Source organism: Anarrhichthys ocellatus, unplaced genomic scaffold (genome assembly GCF_004355925.1).
Source record: "Anarrhichthys ocellatus isolate YVR2014 unplaced genomic scaffold, GSC_Weel_1.0 scaffold33, whole genome shotgun sequence".
In the NCBI taxonomy this organism is placed as follows: domain Eukaryota; kingdom Metazoa; phylum Chordata; class Actinopteri; order Perciformes; family Anarhichadidae; genus Anarrhichthys; species Anarrhichthys ocellatus.
In genome coordinates, this window is record NW_022280063.1 from 4,152,701 (window position 1) to 4,179,827 (window position 27,127).

Sequence of the window (27,127 nt, forward strand, 5' to 3'; positions counted from 1 at the left end):
CTTGACTCAGCGGGTAGATAGCGAGTAATAACATGAACCAAATGTAACGTCTAGTGGGAATTAGTGCTTGTCCCATGGGATCTCACAGAGATATGTGAAATGGCTATGACCAACACAATTTAACATTCAGACCATGGTTTGGGTTAAAAGAACTGTCTACTCTTATGTATGCCTGGTTTAAAAAAGTACACAAACACAGGTCTCCTGGGTGAAAGTGCTGGACCCATCCATCCACCCTGACCTCCTCTATTTATGGGGTTTGATCAAAACATGTTTCTGTTGAACCTTTTTGTGTTCACCATGACAAATTCTCCTTATTGACTCTCTATTGGCATCCATTGTGCCTAATAACATTATGTACAATAGCTGCAGTATCAAAAAGTGTGAAAAATTCAAATTTCACCATGTGTCCTAATATTCAAGTCACTTTTTCAATGTTAGACCAAGACCTAACTTTAACCAAGTGCTGCCAGTTCTTCAAAATAACCATAAAAATGGTCATTGACAACTTCTCATTATGCTGATTTAAAGGTAATGTGGGCAGCATTGCACTTCTGTCAAAACACATTTACCATATCAAATTGCTATCATTTCTAGTGTAACATGGTTGTAATACCTTCACTGTGCTCTCAGTTTATCTTAACAGCATCCCAGAGTCTTCCATCCACCTCTCTCCCCTTTTCCTTTACTCCCCCTCTGTCCTTCCACCCCTGTGGAGAGGGGCCAGTTGGGCTGGAAGCTAATTTGAGCCAATCAATACCGGCCTGTGTTTCTTCCTGTGTGTGTCAGCCTAATCCTGTGCCCTTGCCTAACTGTCGGCAGAGAGAGGGAGTATCTGTTCGGTGACTATCACTCTCTGACTGTAAATCTATGGTGGACAATAAACACCACCCTTCCAACACTCCAACTGAGTGCAAAATGCCATCTGATTGAATTCAAATGAGATTGATTTTTTTCATGCCACATCCAGTTGTCAAATGTGGGCGCAGACAAATAGCCGTCTCAGTAACTTGATTAACTGCAGGGATCCTGTTTTTTTATTTTTTTTATTGAACGTCCTGCATTGAAATGTAGGGATTTCGCATGTTTCTGGAATGCGTACACACAGATAACAAACAGATGCACTCTTGCCCATACAAATACAGACAGACACAGCACGTCCTTCACATCGCCTGCAAGCTACAACACTGATGTTCAGATACTGAACATGTCCAAGATAAGACAAGTCCCCTCCCTCTTCTCCCAGCCCTTCTTCCTTAAACAGCCAATGAGGACGCCGTCTATTCATGAGCCGGGAGTAGGAGCAGGCATGTGTAGGCAGCCTGCCACAGGAGGAGGTGTGTCTCCATGAGCCAAAAGTGTGTGTGCGTACTAGTGTGTGCTCACACTGGGAGAGGAGGTGGTGGAGAAGAGAGTGTATGTAGGCATGCAAGGGAGAATCAAGAGAAGGAGTGACAAGCAATAGGGAAAGAGAAGCCAGGTGCTTTTGCTCATCTTACCACTGATACACCCCCCCTCCCACACACACACACTAAAGGAACTACAGCCACAAGCTCTACTAAAGGAGCGAGCTGACACAAGTGGGCGTGTGTGTGTGTGTGAGAGAGAGAGAGAGAGAGAGAGAGAGAGAGAGAGAGAGAGAGAGAGAGAGAGAGAGAGAGTTTCCTGCGCTTGGAGCAACAGAGGGGATCTCTGAGGATACACGGATGAGAAAGAGGAGTGGGGGAGCCAAGGAAGAGGAGCCCGAGTGTGTTTCGCCCCAGGGGGAGCTCCCACACACCGCAGACAAGGCACACACTCCAGCGGGCACTCTGCACGGTTTCCCTGACAACTAGGATGGGCTGCAATTTGTGCACCTTGCAGAAACGGGAAGAACACTACAAACTGCTGTATGATATTGCACAGGTAAGTGAGTCTTAAAAGGAAAGAGGGAGGCGGTTCGGTGGGGTTGATGAGTGGGAATCATCAGCGTGATGAGCTTAAGGACAGCAGAGGCAATGAGGATGATCATTGCAGGGAGGATTTTGAGAATTGAGCATGAAAGTGAGACAGAATCACCAGCAGGAACTGAGCAAAGTCAGAGTCATTTTGAGAAAGGCACTAGGCAGGTTGAGTGGGGAAACGAGCAGAAAAATGGAAAAGGGACATGAGAGAAATGTACAAAAATGAGTTACTTCCTAGCAGCCAGACGGAGAGCCAGTGTTGTTGAGTGTGTGTGTGTGTGTGTGTGTGTGTGTGTGTGTGTGTGTGTGTGTGTATATTCCTCTCCTTCAAAGTGAGTGGAGCTAGTTATTTCTCCTCAGCAGCAGGAGATGCGAGTACAAGTTCAGCTCTTTCTCTCGCGCTGGCTCCGGGGGAATTCATCACATCTCCTCTTGCCTGTGACTGTCTAGAAGCAATACAGTTCAAAGAACAGCCAGCAAATGTGTTCTGCTGTTTCCCTCTCTGTTGTCTGTCAGAACTGGACAGGTTTTTTTTGTTTCTTCTGACCTGATGTGACACTTTTCAACCCGGCTGTCATGTATAAATACTATGAAGTTTCTGCGATGTTGATGCTTTAAAAAAAAATAAATAAAGATTGGCTCTGGTATTTGGCACTTTTATTCATAGAATTTCCCTCAGATATAGACAGAAAAACAATTGACGAAATCTTTTGACTGAAGCTCTCGGTATTATCTCCACAAACGATCATATTGTCATAATAGCGAGTAAAACAGTGAATGTTTAACTTGTCATCGTGTACTACTGGGCTTGGCTGGAATGTGTTGATTAGATATGAAGTGTCAGCAAGTGTGAATCTACTGATAAACAACTCCAATGTGCCATTCTTTTAGAAATAGATGATGTTACGGGTTTATTCTCTCTGATTGCTTTTTGAAAACGGTTTCATCTGGTAATGTGAACTAAATTCAAATCCAGAGGAAGATAAACAGGTGCATGTTTTCTACGGCAGCGATATGTGTTGAGCTTACTGTGGGGAAACACGTGCTCTGGTACTTCTCTGTTGTTGATGTACAGTATGGGCGAATACGCGGCCAGCAGCAAGGATTCATTCATCATTTAGTATCTTACTCGGTTACAGACAGCGCGGAAACTGGATACAGCGTAATGAGAACGAGCGGTTCTGTTGGTAGTCAGTTTTGTTTTGTGAATCATACCAGCATCATATCACAAACTGCCATCCAATGTGTGCAGTCGTGTCAAAAAGTGTGTGCATTTACAACACTGGTGGGAAATCAACTCCTATTGTGGCCAATGACTGCAAGGCTGTTGTCAGTGTTGATGATTGTGTTATAGGCTTTGCAAAATGTAAGAAATACATTATCACAACCCCAATAACCTCAATTGCTGCTCCACGCTGTTTTCATGAACGTTACTTACTGCGCTGCAGTCTCGAGCTCATTACGCTCTCTGAATGAATGCCTCAATGCTTTAATGAGATGGTGGTGGATGTCTGTGTTGTCTGCCTGGGTGGAGTGCAAGAAAATGAGCCTATTAGTTAAAGGAAATCCGAGGAGGTTAGGCTCCTTTCATACCACCGAGGTGAATTGAGTAAGCTGGGAAAAAAAAGAGATATGTTAACACAGGGAGCAATAAAAAAGTAATTGTTTTGACATATAAAAAAGGATGTGGCTGATTAAATTATATTATGTAATAATATTGTTTGAAGGAATAGTTTGACATTTTGGGAAACACATTCACTTTCTTGCCATAAGTTAGATACAACCAGATTTAGCCAGAGCAAGCAAAACTGTCTCCTTTAAGTTTGGAAGAATTACATGGAGACTGTGCGCTACCGCACGTGCATACTGTAGGCTATGTATTCACTGGTTTATCTTAAAGAAAAGAAAAGATCTAACAGCCTATATATATATAAAAGCCAAAGCTCAGGCAATATTCATTTGGCATAGTATAATAGCAGATGCATGATTGTATCATAAAGCATGGTGTTTTTGTGGAGAACATAAAAATGACCCTTGGTTTCCTCCTATTTCCGCATCACACTGTAGGTGTCCTGGCGCTGTGGCAGACGTCCAAGAATATTGTGTGTGTCTGTGTGTGTGTGTGAGCAAACCCGCACTGTTAAGCGCTCTGCAGCATGTGACAGTCAGCGAACACCTACGGTTCTCATTACCAGTGCAAAAGAAAGAGAGAAAGAAAGAAAAGAAAAGAAAAGGGAGCTCAGTAAGTGTGTCAGTGTGACTTTGTCCCGAAGCTCGAGGCTGAGGGGGATTCTACAAATCCAGAGAGACTCCTCAACAATCCCTCCGCCACTCCTCTCTTTTATCATTCCAGACTCATGTCTTCTCCTCTCCTTTTTCATACTTTCTCCTTCTCCATAACCTTCATTAGTCTCTCTCCCCCCCTCTGTCTTTTTTCTCTCAGCAATCTGTTTCTCCCCTCCTCTCACTTTATTTTGGCACACGCACAGCACTGCATATTGTAAATGTGCTTTTGTTCTTTCAACGGTGCTACAATAGGACACCACCTGCTCATTATACCAGTGAAAAACCAATGGCTGCTGATAGTGTTGCTGAAGCAGGGATAGAAAAGATGGCAATTGACTCTCAGCTTTGGACGTTTGTCCAGGTACTTTGGTTATGCATCCCTCTTGTCTCACTCCCTTGTGTCTTGGACGGTGAGTCCTGACCAATGTGGTTTCTTGTTAGAGACATTTCAGAATAACAGATTGTTGTTGTTGTTGACATTATTTTCACTCATCCGACGGCATCATCAATTCAAGTCCTGATGCTTTGACCTCCACCTCCGGGAGACAGTTGCCTGTGTTTGACCTTTCCTGTCCAGAATTTTTAGAGCAGCTAAAATGTAAAATTCTATTTCAAGGCCTAGCTCACACCAGCATTGACAATGATTCTCCCAGGTGCTCAAAGCAAATCAGTGCAAGTTTTTCACAACGTCTTGACAGTGCTGACCTTTTAGGGGACAGAGACTCCAAAATGCAGGAAGCAATCGTAGCTCATTGGCTATGTTGCACCATCCAATTTACAGCTCCACAGAGGAGAATGGAGTGAAGACCCTTATGAGACAAGAGTTGATGTTACAAATAGCTTTTGAATAAACTGCGTGCCCCCTTAGAGATCTAACAAGCTTGCTAACTGACAGTAAGCAGTTAGCAAGCTTGTTGTTCCTGTGAGCGTATTTCCCTCTCCAATAAGACTCCTTATTGAAATAATGTAACAATCCTGACGGCAATCGGATAGCATGGACGCCTGTCAATCATAGAGCTTCAATGCTGCATGGGGCGGGTCTTGCTAAGAAAATCGGTAGGATTCATAATAACGCCACAGCGGCGGCTGGTCTGTAGCGGCTATTGCCAGCTACAGTAGTCCTTTAGGGTGATTCTTCATTTAAGATGGAAAAATGTCTTTTGGGGATGAAACAATGACAAAATAGATTGCAGCTATTTTCAACTTATAGTAATGATTTCCCCCCCAAAAAATATATGTATAGTGTTTGGAACAGACCTGTTCAGCACTTTCCATTTTGAAAAAGTAACGGAGCATTTCAGAGGCTAATTCCAGTTGTCAGCCCACAGGCCTTCTGTGGTGACTCCCACACCACAGTGGCTATCTCTGTTCACACAGCCATACTATTCTGACAGGACCGCTGGCTGCACAACCCCTGCTGCCCAGCGGCCACTGAGAGAGTTATGACTTCCGTCAGACATTTACATTCAACGTTTCATTTGTGACTGTGTGTGTGTGTGTATCTCTACACACTCACACCGCGGGGTCCCATTCTGGCTTTAGTAATTGCTATTCCATGTATTTTGCTTGTGGCTGTGTTAAATTGTGACACAGCCTCTGGCCTTCAGAGCCTCACTGGACAAATTAGTTTTGTCGTTTTAGCTATACCAAAGTCAGCACTGTTGTAACACACAATACAAGAGCCACTAACTGCTCTGTGTGTAATCCTCCCCTGCATTTCTGCTAAGTAATAGGGTAAGGTATGGAAGAATTCCTGAATAATTATGGTTCAAACCAAGCATAAGCATGGCTTGTTGAGAGCCTTTCAGTCAGGTCTGGTTCATATTTCATATTTATGTACTATTGTGACATATTGCACCCTCTTTCATGGGTGTGTATGGTTGTGTCCCAGGTCAATATTTGGTGTGAGCCTGTCCTCCGGACACAGATGCTGTGCCACATGTCCAGCCTGTTAGACAGCATGAATGGGGCTAGACAGTCAGCCCGCCTCCCGCCACCACCTATGGTGTCCAGAGAGTGCCACACAGAGCAGGGGAAGCTGTGGTCAGACCCACACAGCCGTCACCTCCATATGGTCACCTTAGACTTCATCCAGATAAGGATGTGGAATATGTCGGTGCTATCGGTTACATCAGCCTGAGAGGTTGAGAGACGTGTAAGGCAGAAAAATGAAGTGGAAATGGAAAAATCCACAAAACCGCAGTCATCATGCAGCTACCGCATGATTATTCCTGTGATCCAAAAGTTAGAATGCAATAGAAATGCTCCCAGATCTCATCTCTGAATGATGTTTTGAGGTCATAAAATGTGCTACAGATGACCAACAGGGGATGAACAGAGGTGATATCACCTGATTCATCAGCTGTCTTCTTACTGGGGGGGGGGGGGGGGGCACAACACTGGTCCTGAACTGCCTGTCTCTGTTTCTCTGATGGGATTTCGAGCTTTTTCGAAAAGTATAAAATGCCCAACATTTTTCTGCCCAACAACTTGTCTTCCTGTCTGTGCAGGTCAGTGAGTTTGACCTTTTTACCCGTGTGTGGTTTTGAGATGCAGTTTTGTATTGCATGTCAGAAAATGGAACAAATGTCGAAAAACATACATCATTGCTTGCATTTAAATCTGTTTGTGATAATGGTAATGAATTTTACTGCAAAAAAAGGAAAAACCTTTAACGCTCACACTTTTTAAAGCTTAGACGTACTAAAAGATAAACTTAGGGTAATGGCTTTTCCCCACTAAAAATGTTAACGTAGCATTTTGTAAATGAACTCTGCTGTTGAACACAGATCATCTGGTGTCTTCCATCATGGTTATAGTTGCTCGTCGGAGCACAGCGTGGTGGCTACCGCATGATTTAGAGGTGCATATGGCCTCGTCACTGCCGCTGTGAGTAGCACGTCTCCTGGTCGCCGGCCAAACTGGAAACAGGAAACGGGTGATTTTTCAGTGTCAGGTTATCACGGTAAAAAGCACCCTGGTGTTGTTGTGTCTGTGCGCTTGTTATAAAAAATATGGAAACAGTTGGAATGGATTGATGTGGTATTTTTGTTTTTACTGTGAATTCATTTGTGCGTGTTTTTACTTGTGATAGGGATGATGACAGTCAACTTGTCACTCTGTACATGTCTAGCTGGTGTCTTTCTTTGTGTATATGTCTGCCCGGCTGTATACACACCCATACATACACACCACTTTTCTTGCCGAGTGTGTGTGTGTGGGGGGGGGGGGGGGGGGAAGTCACAAAGTCAGAGGAAGACGGGTCCGGCTTTTGGGGAGGGGGGGGACAGCAACAGTCGCCGCTTCGCTCCACCAGCCAACGATCTCCCCCTGCGTTGGCTCTGATAAGCCCAGGATGAAAGCCCTCCATGTGGGCAGAGTGACACTCCTCTACCCCCACCCCCCTTGTGTCTCCCCTCCACAAAAGGCACACATGATGCATGTACACACAACTACACAGCATTGTAAAAGAGGTAAATATGCCTATTTGCACATTCTGTGTACATTAATGTACCACACGGAAGGAAAATCACACGAATCCATTCATCAGCTTTACGGTGTGTTTTCCTTTTTTTACGACTCTGTAAAAATGTCATTTGAGCTCTCAGTGCCTGACAAGAGGACTTATCAGTTGTTATCAGCCTCTAGCTGATTACCATACTCACCAATTGGCCAAGTGGCCTGGCCAAGATGATAGGAGGTATAGGGAGAGGGAGAAGGGGGGGCAGAGAGTGGTGGGGGTGGGAGAAAAATGGAAAGGTGAGGAAGAAAGAAAATAAAGAGAGGATTGTGCAACAGTAAGCTAAAGCATGAGGGGAGCGAACCAGAGCGAGAAAAGACGAGCCATCAATAAGTCCTTTAAACTCCCCCATTCTCCTTCTTAACCTCGCCCTTTCCGAAACACAATGTCTCGCCCTCCTCCTCCTCCCATCACTTATCAGTCGCCAAACACAGTTTCAAGTCTGTTCCATTCCACTGCCCCTGTCTGTCTTCCTGCCTTGTTTGTCACTGTCTGTCTACCCGACTCATTAATACACTTTGGTGCTACAAATTTCCCATGCTTGCTGGGAAAATCCTGCAAAGAAAGATATAGTGATGGAGGACACGGAGGCTGTCAGTCAGGGAGGACACTAATTGTGTCTAGCCTCAGTGTGTTAGCCGTCAGCCGATGATGGTTATATGGTTTGAAGCCAACCTTGTGCCGGAATAACCCAATAATGCACCTTATGGCCACACGCTGCAGGCTATGTTTTGTCAGGTTAGACAGATGTTACGAGGAACCATCTGGAGCCGTTATGGATATGTTGCAGGCATTTGCTGCAACACGGCGCTACAAAAATCTACACCTGCACACAAAAATATCCCTCTAGATATTTAGCTGTTTCAGGGGAAAAAATGCTAAGACACAACTTCTTAGACATGAAAACATCTAATGTCCTCCATATTAGCATAACATTTCTCTCAGTCAGATCTTTGGATGAGTTCTTTGGCAGCGAAGGTGCAATTCTCATCCGAGACCAAATGTCAGTTAAACTACAAAAAGAAAACCTTTTTTTTTTTTTTTTTTCTCTTTGCCAAGAATTTCTCCATCACGCATAACCATTCGGGGGAGACAGGGGTATTTGTTACAGCTTCTTTCAAAGAACAGTGACTCTGAATCGTGAACATTTACAGCTTGTACTGTCAGTCATGATGTTTTCTCTCACAGCCACCGCCATGGATGTCACATTCGCTCTACAACATGTTGTAGCGCTAAATCATTCTGCATAAAGTATGTGTCTTGATAAGGCTTTTAGCTCAATGCTTGAAAATGCACTGTTGCAGTGCCACTGCCAAATGTGTTCTGAACCCACAGGGTGGATCCTGGGTCCAGGTGGTCTAAAGAGAGATTAGGTTACAACAGGCCACTGGTGTTGAATTCCCACTTAACCAACTTGGGGCTAGGAGTCATTAGTCCCACTCAGAGCCTCGCATCGAGTCCAGTTACAGATAGAATAACACTAAACCATCTGCATAGGGGGGGAGTTATTGCATTTAGCACAGGGTGTAACTATAAGCCTTGTGTTGATATGGGAAAAGCCCTCAGGATGTGGAGCGGCCGAAGTCTTTGTTGTTGTTAGTTTGAGGAAATGTATTAGATCATGAATTCTGTGGTGCAGTTTCATTCAATCTTGTTAGGTGTGGATGAATGAATGGTTTCATGGCTGTATATGCAGAGATCACAGCACAGTGCAGACAGTGCAGCATAACGGCTCCAAACAACGAGTACAATGGCAAATTAGTGTCTTGAGGAAGGTTGTTTTTAAGACAATTGAAGAATTGCATGCCTTGGCTGAACATTTCACAAAGGTTGGTCAAGAGATATCCTCTGCTCATCCTCTTATACTCCAACACCCGTCTTGGTGTGGGTTGAGTGTTTTTCCCTAAAGTGCAGAGCAAAATGCCCCAAAAAAAAAAATCACTTCATGCTGAGAATTGTTCAAGCAGAAATCCTCAGGAGATATGTGTTTGGAAAAAAAGAACAAACCTTAAAGAACAATATAATACTATGTTCCTTCTTTTTGCACAACCAACAGAAATCATTTGCAAAGGAACTTAAAGCCACGTCTTTGTGCAACAAGGTCTCCAAAGACAATATGTGACAAAACATGTGTATGCCTTCCAAAATTACCCATATGAAGATTTTCACATCTGTCAAAGCTATAGTTAAAGTTTGATAACATACACAAAAACTATGAGTTTGCATTTTATGCATGACTGGAGTTTGCCTATACTTTCACACATTGCCAATAATGTGCACCTTATTCATTAACCTCAACCTTTTTCCAAACCTGTACCTCAGAAAGCAAGAATTGAAAAAAATGTTGGCGCTGGTCGACATTTAACAAAATCTAGCATTAGGAGTCTAATATCAACATCTGGGTATACAAAAGATGGCCACTAGTAGTTAACAATTAGTCTTATCTTCCTGAAGGCATATGTTCTCAGTCAGCCATCATCATTACAACATGCTTCATGGCCTTGTTACGTGGAGACTCACACAAATGAGGCCTGTGACCCATTTTGAGAAACTGTGATTTGATTTAGAGTCAATCTGTCACATAGTCTAAAAATTACCCGAACGCAGACAGTAATCATCATCCGACTGAGAATACGTTGGTGATTAGCCGTTCCGCTCAGTCATATTGTAGATTTAACCTCATCTGTGAATACAGTCTAAGTCTTGATTGTGGCGGGTCGATGTGAGGGGTAAATTGCACCGCAGTGTGTCTCTCGCTTAACTAACCAACCATTCTTTTTGGATGAAGGTATTTTTCATCGAAGGAAGAGCTCTTCTCGCACGCTCAGTTTGTGGAGTGTGAAGTCGTTTTTCTTCTCCACCAAAGAGGCGGACTGCGGAGGCTTCCTGTAATGAATAATGCTAATGCCTTAGGTGCTTCCAGTGAGCATAAACATGCATCACTTTAAAATGAAAAAGGCAAAGGTTTGGTTGGGGGGGAGAGAAAGAAAGTTCACACTCCAGGCTTTTTAAAAGAAATACTTAATTTTATGCAAAAAGCATCACATAAATCTTTAATTTTCCTGCTCCCCAGTAAAATGTTTTCACTTTCCAAGCTTTACCATGTTGTGCTAATTATGCTCCTGCATCCGGAGCTGGCTCTCTTTTGCCTGGAACTAACTATGCTCATGTGAATAACAAAGATGTATAGTAAGGATACCCCCTTTCCTCAACTTAAATTTAAGATTTGCATTATCCCTCTGATTTGTGGTTTAAATTACTAAAGGATTTTGAGTCCAGAGTCCAATAATGTTTCCTCAGGATTCCTGCCTTCAATTAATGATCTAAAGATAACTTTAAACCATAGATTGTTTAATGCTTACTATGACATTATATACAATATAAAATTGTGACACTCAACTTCATGCCCATTGTTTCCCAATAAAGAAAATCTTTTAGATAAAAAAGGGGGCACATATATATTGTTTAATTTGTCTGAAAGGCCTAATAATATCCTAATATAGCTGGACACTGCAGTTTTTAGCTGACGTTACTCAAACAGGAGAATGTACTGCATTTGTTGGAAACTATTTTCAGCAGCGCATGAGCACATTTGGTGCACTGGAGAGTTTTTAATGGCAGCAGAATGGTGTTTGAAAATTGGTAATGAAAATTGTGGCTTATTGTTGTTTTTTTGACAACAATGGAGGTCAACGGCACAGAATAATTAGCCACAGTATTTCACGCCTACTACGCTTCATTGTTGAGAATAATATCATCACCAGTCTCGTTTTTAGCTAAATACAGAACAATAAAAGATGACATGCTTGGATGGAGACTGTATGTTCAGCTTTCCGATATAGAAGAGTAACACATAACCTCTTTGTGAACTCAGCCGTCTGGATGAATTATGTGGGTCTAATCGGTGACCCCCGAGAGCCTAATTCAAACTCATTGCTAGTATGTGTCGAGGGGCTGGAGGAAGGGCCATTGTATTGTTCAGCCCAGCTCACTGGCTGTTGTTTTAATGGCAGATGAGAGATTAATGGCGATCTAATGACTGTGGGGAGGACACGGCGCAACAATAGAGTCCTGGCACAGCGCAGACCAAGTACATTAGTCAGTCAAGACAACGATCTGCATGGATGCACACATAAAGGATACATATATGTAAAATGTACACACAAAACATCCCCAAACACAAACACATGTACAGATGCACGCAGAGTAAAAATGAAAGTGTCTGTTGATTTGCCAGGAAAGATGTTTGGCAGTCATCTGCCATCAGTTCACCCAGACTCATCACAAGCACAACAAACTAAACTAATTCTCATACCCGCCAACCCCCCAATGTGACAAAAGAAGGTTAATTTATGCGTTGCCGACATGTTGTGCGAGGAATAAGAGTGTGGCAGCGGGGCTGGATGCTCACTCTTGGATCAGCGTAACTGTGATTTGGTTGCTAGGATGTTGAGGGTAATGAATGTCTTGTTGATGCAGTTTGTCATAACCCATGCCATCCGTGCCTGCTTGAGGACACAGAGCCTATTAGTTAAACACAGACACATTGGCCCTGCCATGATGTATGAGCCCACCAGGCAAAAGGAATTTGTCATTTTATGAAGGAAAATGAAGAAAACTGCCAGGCTATGCTACTGATGTTGAGTAAAATTGTGGATTAAACTAGGCAGTGTGTAGCAAATCTCCTCGACTTTTGCCATTGGGTTTTTTATTGTATACCTTTTTTTTTTTAAATTGGACTTCATATGCTTTGGATTAGCTCAGTGATGATACAATGGGAGGCTGTTTTTCCCTTGAAAGTGTCACATATGCTGTTGTGTTGTGAATAAAACACAAACATACTCATATTGTAATTCCAAAACGTAGGCTACGAGACAAATCATGTTTGATTCCAAGGTTGTAACAGTGGGAAGTATCTGTATTCATGAAGCCTAATTGAAAGGAAGCCGCCTTGCATTTGGAAGTGGTACAAAGAGCAGGAAATGAGTTCACTGACAGATGATAACCTTTGATTTCTTCTCACTTACATCAGAAATGGCTGCTTGGAATGACAGTCACAAGTCAACAGTCTCTGATGTCTGCGCACACGTTTATACCGCTGGTGGTTTCACACCGGGGTGGGGAAAAATAGACATGTGAAGACCTAGAGAGGAGAAAACCCTCCAGACATGCACAAAACCCATAGAACAGAAAGTGATGTACTGTCTGTTTTTAGAGTGCTTTGGCAATATACGGTGTTTTTACACATCAAATCTAAATGAAATGGGCTGACTTGCAGTTAGAATGACAGACAAAAGGGGAAATAAACCCTTGACAGCAAGACAAAGAAAAGTCAGAAAGGAGGATGACAGAAATAAAAGTACTAATATTATTAGATTAAAAAAATTTCATTCCAGTCATTTTAAAGACAATAGAGACATACACATGCTTACATAAATGATCATCAGCAGCCATATTTTTGAGGAAGTCAAATGGGCACATTAGTACCATTAGTACTCCATCCAAGGGTAAAAAGAAACAATACTTGAAACGATATGAATCCTCTCACATGTCCTTGTATTTATTCTTCAATCTATTCATGTTATTTTCCCTTTAACCAACTATCAAGTCATTTCAAAACCTGCCACTCCCTCCTGCCCTCCAATAACCCCTGTGCCTCACCTGACCTACATCACCAAATCACCCACCTGCATCTCCTTCCCTCTGATTAGATCCAGCCCCATATATATACCGGCCCTTTATCTGGTTGCTCTGTTGCTTTCGTGTTTGAGTGTCTATTATCTGTATGTTTACAGTAGCTGCCTGTAAGTTATTTTACCAATAAATTCACTGAAGTCATCCTGCTGCCTCCCTCGTCTGCATGTGGGTTCAATCCCTGTTGCCCTGCATAACCAACTGCTATTATAAAATAATTAATATTACACATTATGTTAGACATATAAGTAATTTTGTTATTGATTACACTAAAGAAATGAGAATAAATTAATTAGAAAATCAAATTGGATGAAAAATAGGGTGTGAAAGTAATCATGTTTCATCAGGACAGGGTTGTGACATTGACAAATATTTTTGTATTTTACTTAAAAGTCGACTTTAAAGTTCATCTTTATCCAGACAAGAAGACATTTAGTGTGAATGAATACATTACTGGAATGCCTAAAATTTGTGTTTCATTATTCCAATAATTCCATTCACAAGCATGCTGAAAAATGGCGAGCTACCTCTCGAATGGTTTATTGAATGATTGACTCATCGCTCTGTTGGTCTTTGTATTGTTTTGGTCTTTGAAAATTAGAAAGGATTGTTGGTTGTATTTCACTCTCTTTTACCAGATAACAGCAAGCCATTCTTTCGTTTAGCTTCCTCTCACAACTTAAAAAAAAAAAAAAAGGAAACCCTGCCAGCCGCATTGATACCAACCTTGAGTTTATGGGGAAAAATTTGGCGCAAGGAGGTTGTAGTGACGAGATATTTTAAATGAGTTATTGGTGCAAAATCGAGTTCTGGCTATGATGAGGATTGCCTGAAGTGATTCTGGGAAATGTAGGAAATAATCTTTTGTTTTAGCCCTCCATGGGAAGGTAACAGCGTATGATCAGCTGCTGAGCAGCAAAGTCAATCTTGTTGAAGGACACTTCAGCAGTGCCGATGCTTCATGATGAGGGGCTTGAATGCAGGATAACCGGTTGAAGGACAGTACGCCAGCCTGTTACTTTTAGCAGATAGTGTTCAGCAGGGACATGTGGGAAGCACTGGTCTCTGCTGTTGCTGCGAGACTTTGAAAAAAACATTTGAAGCATGCCACTCTTGTGCTAAAAGTTCAGACATTTTTACATTTAACCGCTCCCTTTGAAGCAAATATCTAAAAGCTAAAAACAAGCCAGCACTGTGAAGAGCGATTCCAAGAGAAAACAGTCTAATCTACTGCATACAGATACTGTGTGATGTACAAGGGATTGACTTGAGCGGGCTACTTAACATCCGTCCCGACAGCAGCTATTTAATCCATGTTTCATGTTGTCGTGAGCTCTTTCTCCATGCAGAACTAATTGGTTGTTTTTGCCCGTTGTGCAGGAGCCCATGTCTGTAAAAAAAAAAAAAACTGTGAAGGACACTCATTACAAGTTGTACAGACACTAGCAGGCGTGGACACAGATGCAATCATGGATGCAGACGAGCACAAAAACACAGGCAGGAAACCAGTGAATACGAGTTCTAATAGGAGCACTGAGCGAAATCTCCTTGAACCCGTTGCCATAGCTCATCGCACACACACTCGAACACACACGTACGCATACCCGAAGCCGCTACTACTACTACTACTACTACTACTACCAACACAAACACACATCTCTTGCAGCACCCCCTTCCGTGCTCTCTCTCAATCTGATTTGCATTTTGGTTAACACTCTAATTGCCTCTCATTAAATACCTTGTCACTTTGATTAATTGGTGCGATACAGAAATGTAAAACAGCAGAGCGTCACAATGCATAGTGAACAGTTTCTGATTGGGAAAGACGAACAAATCAGGCTTAAAATGCAAAACAGATGTGAAATCTCACTAACTCCTCATGCACTTTTAAGTTGAGTCAGGGTTTCTCTGAAGTTAAACTGTTAAACTTTGAAGAAAATGTAAGTTAATAGAGTAACTTGAGGTCAAAATGTTGAATTCTGACTCAGATTTAGATTTCTGCAATGGGGTACTGATGAACTTTCCTTACCTCACACAATTTGTCTCTCCTCAAATGGATCACATCACCACATAACAGCAGTCATTTATCCCACAGAGTCATCATACTCAGCTTGAAATTGCCTATAATTGTAGTGTATTACATGTTTTTTAGCCACTCTCAGGCGAATTTTACGCAAACCTATATACTGTATAGGATTCTCTATGTCCTTTGAAATGGCAGGTTCTGTAATTGTACAGTAAGTGAGAGGTATTATCTGAGTTGTTGTTTTTTTTTTTCACTTTCAGACTTCTGAGCTTAATATAAAAGTCATAAGGAAACTAAACTTCACTGAAGTCTACCAAAAAAGTAGCAAACCTTAACAAACAAAAGTTCTGTAACTCAAAGAAAAATTTGTATAACCTGTGAGAAGTCCTAACATAGGGAATTGCAGACAGTGCAAATCCTTAAGTTTCCCAAATCAACTTCAGTTTTAAGATCATTTCAAATATTGTATCCGAATCGAACCAAAGCGGAACACAGAAGTTAGCCCCCTGGATTAGCAACTGGCTGCAGGCTCGCTGACTGCATAGAAAGTTACTAATGGGGCAACTTGCTAACCAAACTAGCTGCCTTGATTTGACTCTAAGTCCATTGACCATTTGCAAAAGGTTTACATGTTAAACTTCAGCTGATCAAGATTAGAAGGTTTATTTCAACCCTGTCATTCTGTTTTGCCTGCTCGCCCTGGGTGCATCAATAGCATTGTGTTATTCTCATCCCGCACAAAGCAAGAATCAGCGTGATGCAGTTGACCGAGCCTGACCCACCAGATGCCCAGCTTGCCACTCAAATCTATGAAACCATCATCTTCTTTGCCTTCGCTGCACATAGGTGATATTGCATGTCAGAGACTTTTATCATTGAAATGAGACATTTATGACAGTGATCCCTCGCCACATGAGAGCGACCTCCTGAACCATCTCAATGCAGCTAAAGGAGTAAAATAAATGAGATTTGACAGATTATTGGAGCACACCACCTGCGCTTCCTCACTCATCACAATATGTCAATTTCAATGTAAACGATCTCACTTGTATTGAGCTGAAGTTCACAAAAACCACGATATGGGATTTATGGAAGAAAGCTTGCTGCTAGAGCTCTGTGTTTCCTCGGAGGCAGGGGAGGTCGGTGTTGAATAGGCAGGGGGTCTCTCGGCAGCTTATTGTTTAGTGGGCCTTTGTCAGCCTATTCAGTCTGAGATACTGGCATTATTCAGTCAAACATGGCTAATGCAAACAGCCGCATTGTAGAGCTGTTTTAAGTCTGTGGGGAGCTGATGTCATGTTTAAACTGTGTGCACATTTGTGTGTGTCTGCCTCCATTTGCTCACAATGATACCGTATCTGTCAGATTTAGCTGTGAGGTTGAGTGGTTTCCATCACGCTCTTATCTCTGCACTGCAAACACACACACACAAACTCTTATCTCTGGGATTTCCTTATTGCTCCGGTTTGTATTCAAAAGTGGAAACATTTAGCCATCTTAGTGGCCCACTGATCCAACTGTGTGACACATTTAAAGGTTGACATGAGTCCTCTCTTGAGCAAATTGAAAGCCTGCAGGCCCGGCCCTGATTGGCTTTCACTGTGCTACTTTCAACCCCGTCTCAACACATGTACCAACCATTTCCACACCACGGTCCGCTAGTAAACCCGTATAGTCAATGACGTGTGTAATTGGTGCATCACAGGCAGCAAAATGTGACATTATTGGCTGGGAGCTGAGACTCGCCGTTTGCTATATGTGTGACCTTAAAGTCTTTGTAGAACCATTTCAAGAAGTGAATATCAAAGATGGCACAGGACTTTTCACAGGTCAAAGGGAGAGAGGAGACAGTGGTCTGAGTTCAGGTTGTCTGGACAATAAGCATGTCGTACAAATTTGCAGTAACTACAAATCAAAAAAACTCTGGCTCCAAAGACAAAACGGCTAAAGCAAAGAACACCAGATGACGTTAAAGCTGGCTTGGTGAGTTAGCCACAGCTAGCTTTAGCTAGAAGTGAGTGTACTTACTTTTGCCAACCTATTTCTTGTAAGTCATTTTAGATGAATCCAACATGTTAGTATTTCAGTTTGTTATACTGCATTAATTACAAGGTAGCTAAATCCAAAACATGATCCAGATAAAGAAAAATACACTAATCCGTCTAAACAGTAGTTTAGGTTTGCAGGGTAATGTAAGCAGTAAGTGCCAGCTAAGCTGCTGAGATAGATTAATTTATTTTCTTTTGTAGATACTGCGTTTCCCCTGCACCCTTTAATCAGAATCTCGTTTATTGCAAAGTAGGTTTTCACATAGCCTACAAGGAATTTGATTTATTGTTTGGTGCATACAAAGCATAAGCATACTATAAGAGAACATAAAAATGAAAGCAAGCCCTGCATAGGACAACAAACATGAAAATCAATAAAAGTAAGAAACAATACTATCAATAAAAAATGTCTGTTACAATATATCTGTTAATGAAAGTAGTATCTTTGTGCAAAATGCTGTCCAGGGGATGTGCAAAAGTTGATCGTATGAAAGTATAAATAGAACATGTGCAATGTACAGAGATTAGTCCAAAATATTTGAATACACTTAGAAGCATTTAGCTATAACTTGAGAAAGGGCAAATTATGTCAACATCTGACACAGGCAATCTTAAGAATCCAAGTCAGTTAATTTCAACAAAAGTGGGTACATGATAAAACGGTATAAAAAGTTAAATGCAAGGACTAAAAGTACGGTTTCTGTATGAATGAGCTTCTCATTTAACTGTTCTGAACAAATGTTTTACCACAAACCAAGCAGCTAAGTGGTCTCACTCCCATTAGACTTCTCATTTGTCTCTTTGTATCTGCTTTACAATAAAGTATTTATCACAAACTGAGCAACTAAAGGGTTTCTCCCCTGTATGGACTTCTTTTCCCCACTTTAGCTAAATCGTTTCTTGGAGATTCAGCAGCCAAATGGTTTTTAATTTGTATGAATATTTGTAGTAATACATAAAATAGATAATATCTAATCTAGCGTGATTCAACCCTTAAAACCATCAGACAGTCTGACGGTTTACTGGATCCAAACTTTACTGTTTCTATAGTCGCTGCCTTTTCGGACCAGTGTGGATAAAAAGACAAAGACCACACAATAAGTGTCTCAAGGAGTAATAACAAACAGAGTACAAAGTGGGCCGATAACAAGCAAATGACATTTTCAGTAAAGGTTGTAGATCGATGATGACCCACTACATTCAGTGAACATACACACACATAAGCTATGGTATATTCTGCTATCCCAAACTGTGGCACACCACTTTGAACCTTTGACCTTTTTAAAGGAAGAGTGGTTGGAGAGAAGAGAAGCTTTGGTTTAGGGCTACTGGGAAACATTTTTATTGGCAATGGTAACCTTTAACTTGAGAGGGATATGAAGGCTGCGCTAGATTGTTGGTTCATTACAGCCGTCCCTGCAGACTACCGTGATCTCTACTATTTTTAGTGTTCTCGTGGAGCTTTCATGGTTTATATCAGATGATGCATTGAGTTGATATTGTCTCTCTGTCAGCGTGGTCACAGGACCACAGTGGAGAAATGAGAAAGGGTACTTGTAATCAAAATGGAATTACTGTTTGATATAGATGGAATCCGCACACCTACATGTGTCCGTACGGATATTGTACTAACACGTATAGCTTCCGTGCATCTAACCCACTCACACACACACATGGATGGAGTTGAAAATCCCATACTATGACTAAATCAAAATAGAATCCCTTTGGGGAAGTAATTGCAAGGGTAAACAATAATATTCAAAGAAAACCGCAAAGAAAAAGATTATACACAGAACAGAAGATGAGAATATTTCGATGAAACTAACGGAAAATATTTGATATTGGATCAATGTCACTGAAGGTTTATTGCAGAATATGTGTGATCAAAAGGGAAAATAGAATGAATGACAACTAAGAAATATGAAGTAATTACATTATGATTTATAGCATACTAAACGTGGACATAAAGAAAGAAAAATGTGAATGATTTTGATTGTGAACCACTTCGCCCAATCCACATCTCAATTGTTCTCAAAGCTTTAAAACCCTTCTCTAACTCGTCTGCTCCTCTTTATCTCCTCATTTGTGGTTTAATTATCCTTAATGCTTTTGTAAATTATGTGTATATTATGTACAAAATGCGCGTTGCACACAAACACGTAGACATTAACCAACCTGCACGCTTGAGCCATTATCCCCGGTCGTTGTCACATCTGCTGGCTATTAATCAGCCCCCAGTTAGCTCATCAACAGGCAGATTGAATGGAGGAACAACAGCAGGTAAATACACGGGCAGGTGTACCCGCACAATCACTTCCTGCTTTCCAGAGCATTCTCTCTGATTGGAGATGAATGTGTCCATCTGGATCTCATTACAAGTCAACATTGTTGTGGAACTTTCTTTGCACTTTTTCCGAGGTGGTCATAGGTTCAAATGGGACGATAAAATTCTGTGTGTGGAGGAGAACTTTTATGTGGCAAAAACACAATCAGGCCACAGGTTGGATGCAGCCATAAGTTAATTGACATCATAGCTGCAGATGGTGGTGGATGTGGACTGATGGGTTCCTAAAGCCATTAGACCATTTAGTAAATTTGTTTACATACCCCATGCGACATCCCAAGAAGAAAACCATATAATGCCATCAACGTGCCCCTACTAAGCCTTTCCGACAGGCTAGAATATACATTATAAGACATTTCAGAATGTAGCTCTTCATATTTCTAATTTGTTCTCCCAATAATGATGCTGACATTAGGCATATGCTTCAACATTTTAAGCCCTTGACAAATTCTGACACACTCAGACATCCAAAATCAATGCAAACAATCAATTTCAGGCTGAAATTGAACTTCACAGCCTTGGCATACAGAGGTAAAACTAATTGGGTTACAATTAACACACGTGGGGGAGTGTTTTCACATTGACAGCTGTCAGTATGACATCTCTTCTGCACTGATTCCCTTGTGGCACAACCTTTCCTGATCTTGCAAATTAAGTAGGCGCTGCTTGCTAAAACTGATGTTCCCAATGGATCATTGTCTTCCCCCACTTCTCCTTCCCACATTTGCTTCAATCAGTATTCTTTTTATTCTACGTTTTATGGGCTTAATGGTAGGAATGCAGTGTAAATAATGCATTTGCGTTAGATTGATTCGAAGAAGAAAATTGGTGGAAAACAAAACAAGATGAAATGAGCTCATTAAAGAGTTTTTCCCACTCGGCAAACGCTGCAATCTAGTACATTCTACAGTCTGTGTAAATTAGGCAGAAGCCAAAAGGATCGAGAAGCACATTCATGAGGAGCAGATAAAATGTTTGAACTTGCTGGAAAAGTGCACCGACAAGGTAAAAACAAGGGAGATTTATTTTTTTATTTTTCCATCAAGAATTACTGCAAAAGTGCCCTTTAAAAAAGCACTTAACTTGGAGTTGCTTTACTGGAAGCTGTTCAGCACCTGATTGTGTAGACATGTAAAAGTACTGTGAGGCTCCCAAGTGTGAATGTGAAACAGTTTAATGGTGAAAAGAGCATGCATGTCTGTCAGATCATCCTTAAATAAATGAGGGTTTGAAAAAAATAAAAGAGGCACTGTGATCTTTGAAAGTGTACAAGGTCTCCTTTCACTCTTTACTGAGTCTCCTTCTCAGAGATGGTTTAAATAGTAATTATTATCACTGACAAGGGAATTCAGACTATGGTTTGCATCTTTTTTTACCATAACATTCAACATGAAGCTGATGATTTTGGTCTCCTAACCCCCCCAGGTGAACGGGCGCAACTTCTCCAAGGTCGACCATGAGGAGGCAGTGGTGGAGGCCATCAGGCGAGACCCCATCGTTGTCCAGGTTCTCCGACGAACCCCCACCCGAGCAACGGCTGCTGTTGCACATAACCACGGCGGCGCACCACAGGATGGGTGTGTGGTGGACGTTTGCACACAAACGGACATCACCTTCGAGCACATCATGGCGCTGGCGAAGCTTCGGCCGGCTACTCCTCCCGTCCCTGACATCTGTCCCTTCCTGTTGTCTGACAGGTGAGGGCAAACACACACAGGGAAGTTTACGGCTAAGGTTAGAAGTTATCCATCTGGTGAAAGGTACATGACTGTTAATGGTACACACACTGAGATGAAATTGATAGGTTGAAATTGATTACCCCGTATTTAGTTAGCTGGAACCAAGAAAAACAAATTCCCAACCCAAATGTACCTGAAGCTTCCTCGAGGCTTGTTCTCTTACATTTCATGGTAGTAATTAAGCAGTTGTATCATGGTGTGGAAACCCCCAGCATAGCTAAGTACTTTTTCCCAGTGATATCATTATGCGGAGCCAAACCCGCATGCAATAATTGCTTCTGTGTGCTACATTCATTTTTTTTAATGGGAGCTTTTGCTGGACGATTAAAAGCCAATGGGCTGATAGAGCGGGCATTCTGGCATTCGGTCCATTCAATGGCTATTAATAGGGCTTTGCTGGGCAGTAGATGAAATCAATTTGTCCTGTGAAACTACAAATCTGCCAGCCTGGGTCAATGATTGTGGAGGGGCCATTATCATGGTGACAATTTGCAGAGGTCATGGCTTTTATGGGGTGATTGGTTGATGTTTACATTGCTTTTCAAAGTTTTGTTGCAAAATAAGAAAACTACTTTAATGTAAGGGGTCTGCTATGTTGTTTTGTGCAATATTTTTTGGTTTAATTTTCTCAAAGAAGCCATTTAAAACATGCACCTACTGGTATGATGGCATCATTCTCAAACTGCCAAAGCCATTCCATAGATTGGCGGCTTATTCCAAATTAGTGATGAGAACCACAAAGACATATGCATAAAGGAACATACATTAATGATCTTTAACATAACTATCTATTATTCTCCGTTCTCTCTAGTTGTCATTCCATCCACACCATGGAGCATGACTTTTATGAATGTCCAGAGTACCTGTCCAATATCCCAGCAGAAGTGGAGAGGACTGAAGAGTATGAGTACGAGGTAAGATTTCTTTGTATATTGCTGCTGTATGAGTGTACTTTAAAGTACTCATACTGTAGTGAAACAATACAAGTCAATCTATCCACAACTTTGGTCTAGAACAAGATAACTTTTTTTGTTACTGAATCAATGTTCCTGGTCTACAGAGGATGAATCTCCCCTCCTGTCATCTCTCTACTGTTGGCCATCCAATGAATGCAGTCATTAAAAAAACAGAACTATCAAAATGAGAGTTTACCAACCACATGTATGTTCCCCATAGTACAAACCCTTTCCATTTTGGACAATTCATTATCCTTCCTCTGTTGCTTTTATTTTACTATATTTAGATGGGTGCTGAAAAAAGATGTCTTTATCAGACTGGTAGCTTATTAATTACATGCAGAGTATTCATTTTTCAAATGAAGAATTAAATGGTGATAATGCTGTATCAGACTCGTATGAAGCCATGGGGTGTGCGCAGCACAACACTTGTGCAATCTCTCACTTTGTGGATTTCCAAGCTATTGCAACAAGATTGAATGCAGTTGGACAAGAGGCCACTGTTGTGTCAGTAATAAACAATCCCGGGAGATAATCCAAGGCTCGCCCTGACGTATGATGCTTACAATGTCCCACAACAATTCAGGAAAAATTGTCTACCACAATAGTACAAGGAAATTGACTGTCCCTTGTCAAAGCTGCATCTACGCTAGATTGTTCTGCATAGCACAGCAAAGACCCTGGGTTTAAAACGGAAGGCCATTCTTCATCTAATCGTACCAAAGGAAAATCCCTCTCTGTTGAATCACTAGTGTGTTTCAGTCACAGGCTGTTCATTTCCCTTTCATCATACACCGTCCTTCAGAAATATCTGTCCCCTTTTCAGACAACCACTTCGAGCTGAACAGAAATTGTGAATATCATGTAGTAAAATGCAAGCACTCACTGTTTGTTAGGGTGAGCAATGTTATAGAATGTCAATCAACCTTGCCAAGATAAATCAACTAGAATATATTCAGTTGTGGCAGGTGAATTATCTGCCATCTATGGTGTGTATTTCACAAGTGTTATCTTGTCTGGTTTATCGTAGACGGTACTCAAAATACTAGTATCTCTAATACAAATACACCTTTATTTTATTAGTATATGTCACTACCATGTGTTAAAATACAGGTTCATATTGCGCAGAATTACATAGATTTTTTTGAAGATGAGTCATCTATTCAGGATTATTTAGTAAACCTTTTAGTCATGCTAGCGATTCTTTGCGCTAATGTCGTCATGCTAACATGCTTACGATGATATTGTAACAGGCTGATGTTTAGCAGGTAACGTTAAGCCTTTTCTTACATCTTACTTTAGCATACAGTCTGTAGTGTCTCCATTGTAACAGATGAATCGTGCCACTCAGAGAGTGGACCTTGAGGCCATGCTAGGTGACAGTGATGGGTGGCCTTTGCTACTGTCAATGGTCCTCCCTGGTTTAATGGGCACTTCCTGGTTCAGCGAACTGCATTGTGGGTCATTAGGATTCCTCTGCGGCCAGGTGTGGCCTTACCTTATAGCGTCATCTGGATGAAATGGTCACCGGTGTGTGTCAGGGGTGGGATGGGGGGTTGGAGAGCTTGTGTGCAGTAATAGCAGTAGTATCAGAATAAGGTTGGCTTTACAACACACGCACATACAGTCCCTACCCAACCCCCACCTGCCAGACGTACACACACAAAATCATCTATCCTCACTTACCTCTGTCCATCCATGTGTATCTAACTGAAACACGAATGGCTTTCCTCTTGGATGGTAGAGAATAGGGCTGCCATTCCCAGGAACATTACTTCTGACATGTTGGGCTTCACTTCCAACGGATTGTCCACATGGGTACTCCTGCTGTCATAATACTGCTCCTGCTACTTTTGTATAATATAGCAGACAGTAGATGCAGCAAATGAGTTTCAGAGCCAACATTTTTTTTTTATCTCTGATTGTTAGCAAGCCATTCCAAACCCAAGGCCCAGAGTTACTGAATATACTGAATTTCATATATAAACGGTTGCAACCCCCTTTTGGATATTTAGATCTACTTACCAGGGAATATGATGTTGAATATGAATGAATGCTTTGTTTGGTCATCAGCTTACACAGTGATTAATGAAGCGGCAGCAGTCTTCCAGAAAGCAGACAGGTATCTGTTTGGTAACTGTTTGATTTTCAACAATACCAAACATCAAAGGCTGGGTTGTTTTAATGCTCAAAACCCCCAACATATTGGTATGCAAGGGGTGCTACAAAAATAAAGAATCTTTTGCAGCTTCGTCAGTGCAGGTAGAAAAAAGGGGATAGAATAACGAAGAAAGACGTACCACCATGTTTTTTAAAAATGATAAATGAAGGATGGTCGACATCAATGCAGCACAGGCCAAGACATCCAGGCTTTTTACTCTGTGGTATAGGCCAAGCTCCAAAAATCCCACAGTTACCATGATGCAACTCGATACTATCTTTATTACTGCTTGATAAATGCCTTACAAAATCCACACCCCCATGTTCTTAACACAGGTCTGCGTTTGAAAATCAATAGTCTTTAACCCAATTCAAGATAACCCTTTTAACAGGAGTTATTTTGCCACACTTTAAAGACCTGCCTCCGCTAAATGGTTTGTGTGGAGGTTGTCAATGTACTACCAAACAGAATAGAAGCACCGGAGTAGAGGGAAACATCCGATTGAAGCTAAAAACAGCACCGTATCAATAGGTAAGCTTTTCCTGGCTGACTGAATTATCATCACTACACTTTAAAGACTAGCGTTATAAAATAGTGGCAGCTGAAAGGATGTCATTATGTGGAAGCAATGAGCCAATGAACATTAGGCAGTCATTTCTTTTGACTGAAAACTGAAGTGATTGTAACATTTCAGTCTCATATGCACTTAACAAACAGATGTTTAATGTGGCTCTGAAAAACAGCACGCCACCTATTGTCACATGTCTCCATTTCTTATATAAATTAGTAACATGTGGTAAATGGGATCTCTCCTTTTTCAAATTGGAAAACCATATACTGTAAATTTAGAAGACAAATTCCATCAATTGTGACAATGCATTGTAAGCCACATGAAATTAGTTCCGCCAGCTGTGCCATAATTTGAACGGATTAGGATCCAATCATCACAAATAGAGCTTCAGCACCCCTGGCTCCACACATCTTCACCAGTGGGCTTCACAGCACGATAACTGACTCCAGTTATCCAGCGTACCACCCAATGTGCACTGACATAAAGGCGTTAGTGCCGTCTGATCTCAGTGTATGCACAAATCAGGCAGTGTACTAAACTGGCGAGGAGTGTGGAAAGTCAGGACCAGCACATGGTGTAACAATATTATAAACTCCTCACACACCCCACCCAACCTTTGAAGGTCAGGGCTTTCTGCACAGGGAGTTAAATGCCACGGAAATTAATTACTTCCCCTGCCAATCTCTGCTATCAAGGTTTCCCATGACAGAAAAATAGGGGCTGGGGCTTAATTCTTGCCCCCATCCCTCATTTTACCCCACTCCCCTCCTTTCACGACTTCACAGCACTGAAATGAATTTGGCAGCATGGGGTTAATAAAGATTACCCCTTGAGTTATCTTTATGTGATTACCTTTACACACAGCAGAGATCAGAAGGAGCCAGTATAGCGAGTCGAGCTAAATTTAGAGACATTTCCTGTGGGACGGGACCAGCCAGTGGACTACCATTACTATAGCCATTAAAGACCTGCCCCTGTATGTTGACACATGCTGGGTTCAGTTTGATACTAACGGGATTCTATTTCATTGATGTACCGAACACATGCTGGGGCTTTGTTTGTGTGTTTGCTGTGTCGTCCTCCATTGTGTATGTGTGTGTGTACATGTTCATTGTGCTGGGCTGAGTTCTAGTGCGGTGAGTACTGCGACTTAAGGTGTTAATCAGTAGACCGAATCCAAGGGACTAAACCAGTTTGAAACTAAAATCCTCAATCTGTGTGTGTATGTGCTACACAATCGACTTGGTACCTTTTTTCTTTTTCCCTGAAAAAAATTTCAACAGCTAGTAGCAGGCAACCGTTCCTGACTGGTACATAGCTTGAATGATAGCAATGCGGGTTCCCGCTTTTGGGCATTTTACCATTTTGGTTCACTCTCGATGCTCTATTTAACCTAATTTCCAGTCACAGCAGGCGACTGTTTTCATGGTAAGCTCCAATAAACCCATTGTACTCTGCTCAGGACCAACAAACAACTGACAGAGCTAGCATCAAGCAGCAAAAGATATAGATAGTTCCCTCAGGAGTTGGTGGAAAGCAAAGAAGAGCTAAAAGGAGAGTCTAGTGCTTGACTCCAAATAATTACAGAGAAATTGAGGCAATCAAGAACGTGTAATATTGCAACAATGCCACCCAAAAAAAAGTATATTTTTAATTTTAATAATTTTTTACTTCAGTGTGTGTGAGTGTATAAAAAAAAGGGAGAGATAGGCAGGCATTTGAGGTTGCATGGATATTATCAGTAGTAAAATTGACATAGATTATCTTTGCCGTAAGCAATCTCACTACAGAACCCCCCCCCCCCCCCCCCCCCCCCCCCCCCCCACCCCCCCCCCCCCC

At 41.7% G+C, this 27,127-nt stretch overlaps 1 protein-coding gene across 1 annotated transcript in view; it reads left to right on the forward strand.

Moving 5' to 3' along the window:
* Positions 1 to 1,662: 1,662 nt before the first annotated feature.
* pdzrn4 (PDZ domain containing ring finger 4) overlaps positions 1,663 to 27,127 on the forward strand; it is a 33,357-nt gene continuing 7,892 nt past the window's right edge. The window contains exons 1-3 of the mRNA XM_031865786.1: positions 1,663 to 1,905; positions 21,287 to 21,558; positions 22,412 to 22,514. Coding sequence (XP_031721646.1) covers positions 1,837 to 1,905; positions 21,287 to 21,558; positions 22,412 to 22,514 — 444 coding nt within the window. The 5' untranslated portion in view covers positions 1,663 to 1,836. The remainder of the gene's footprint in view (positions 1,906 to 21,286; positions 21,559 to 22,411; positions 22,515 to 27,127) is intronic.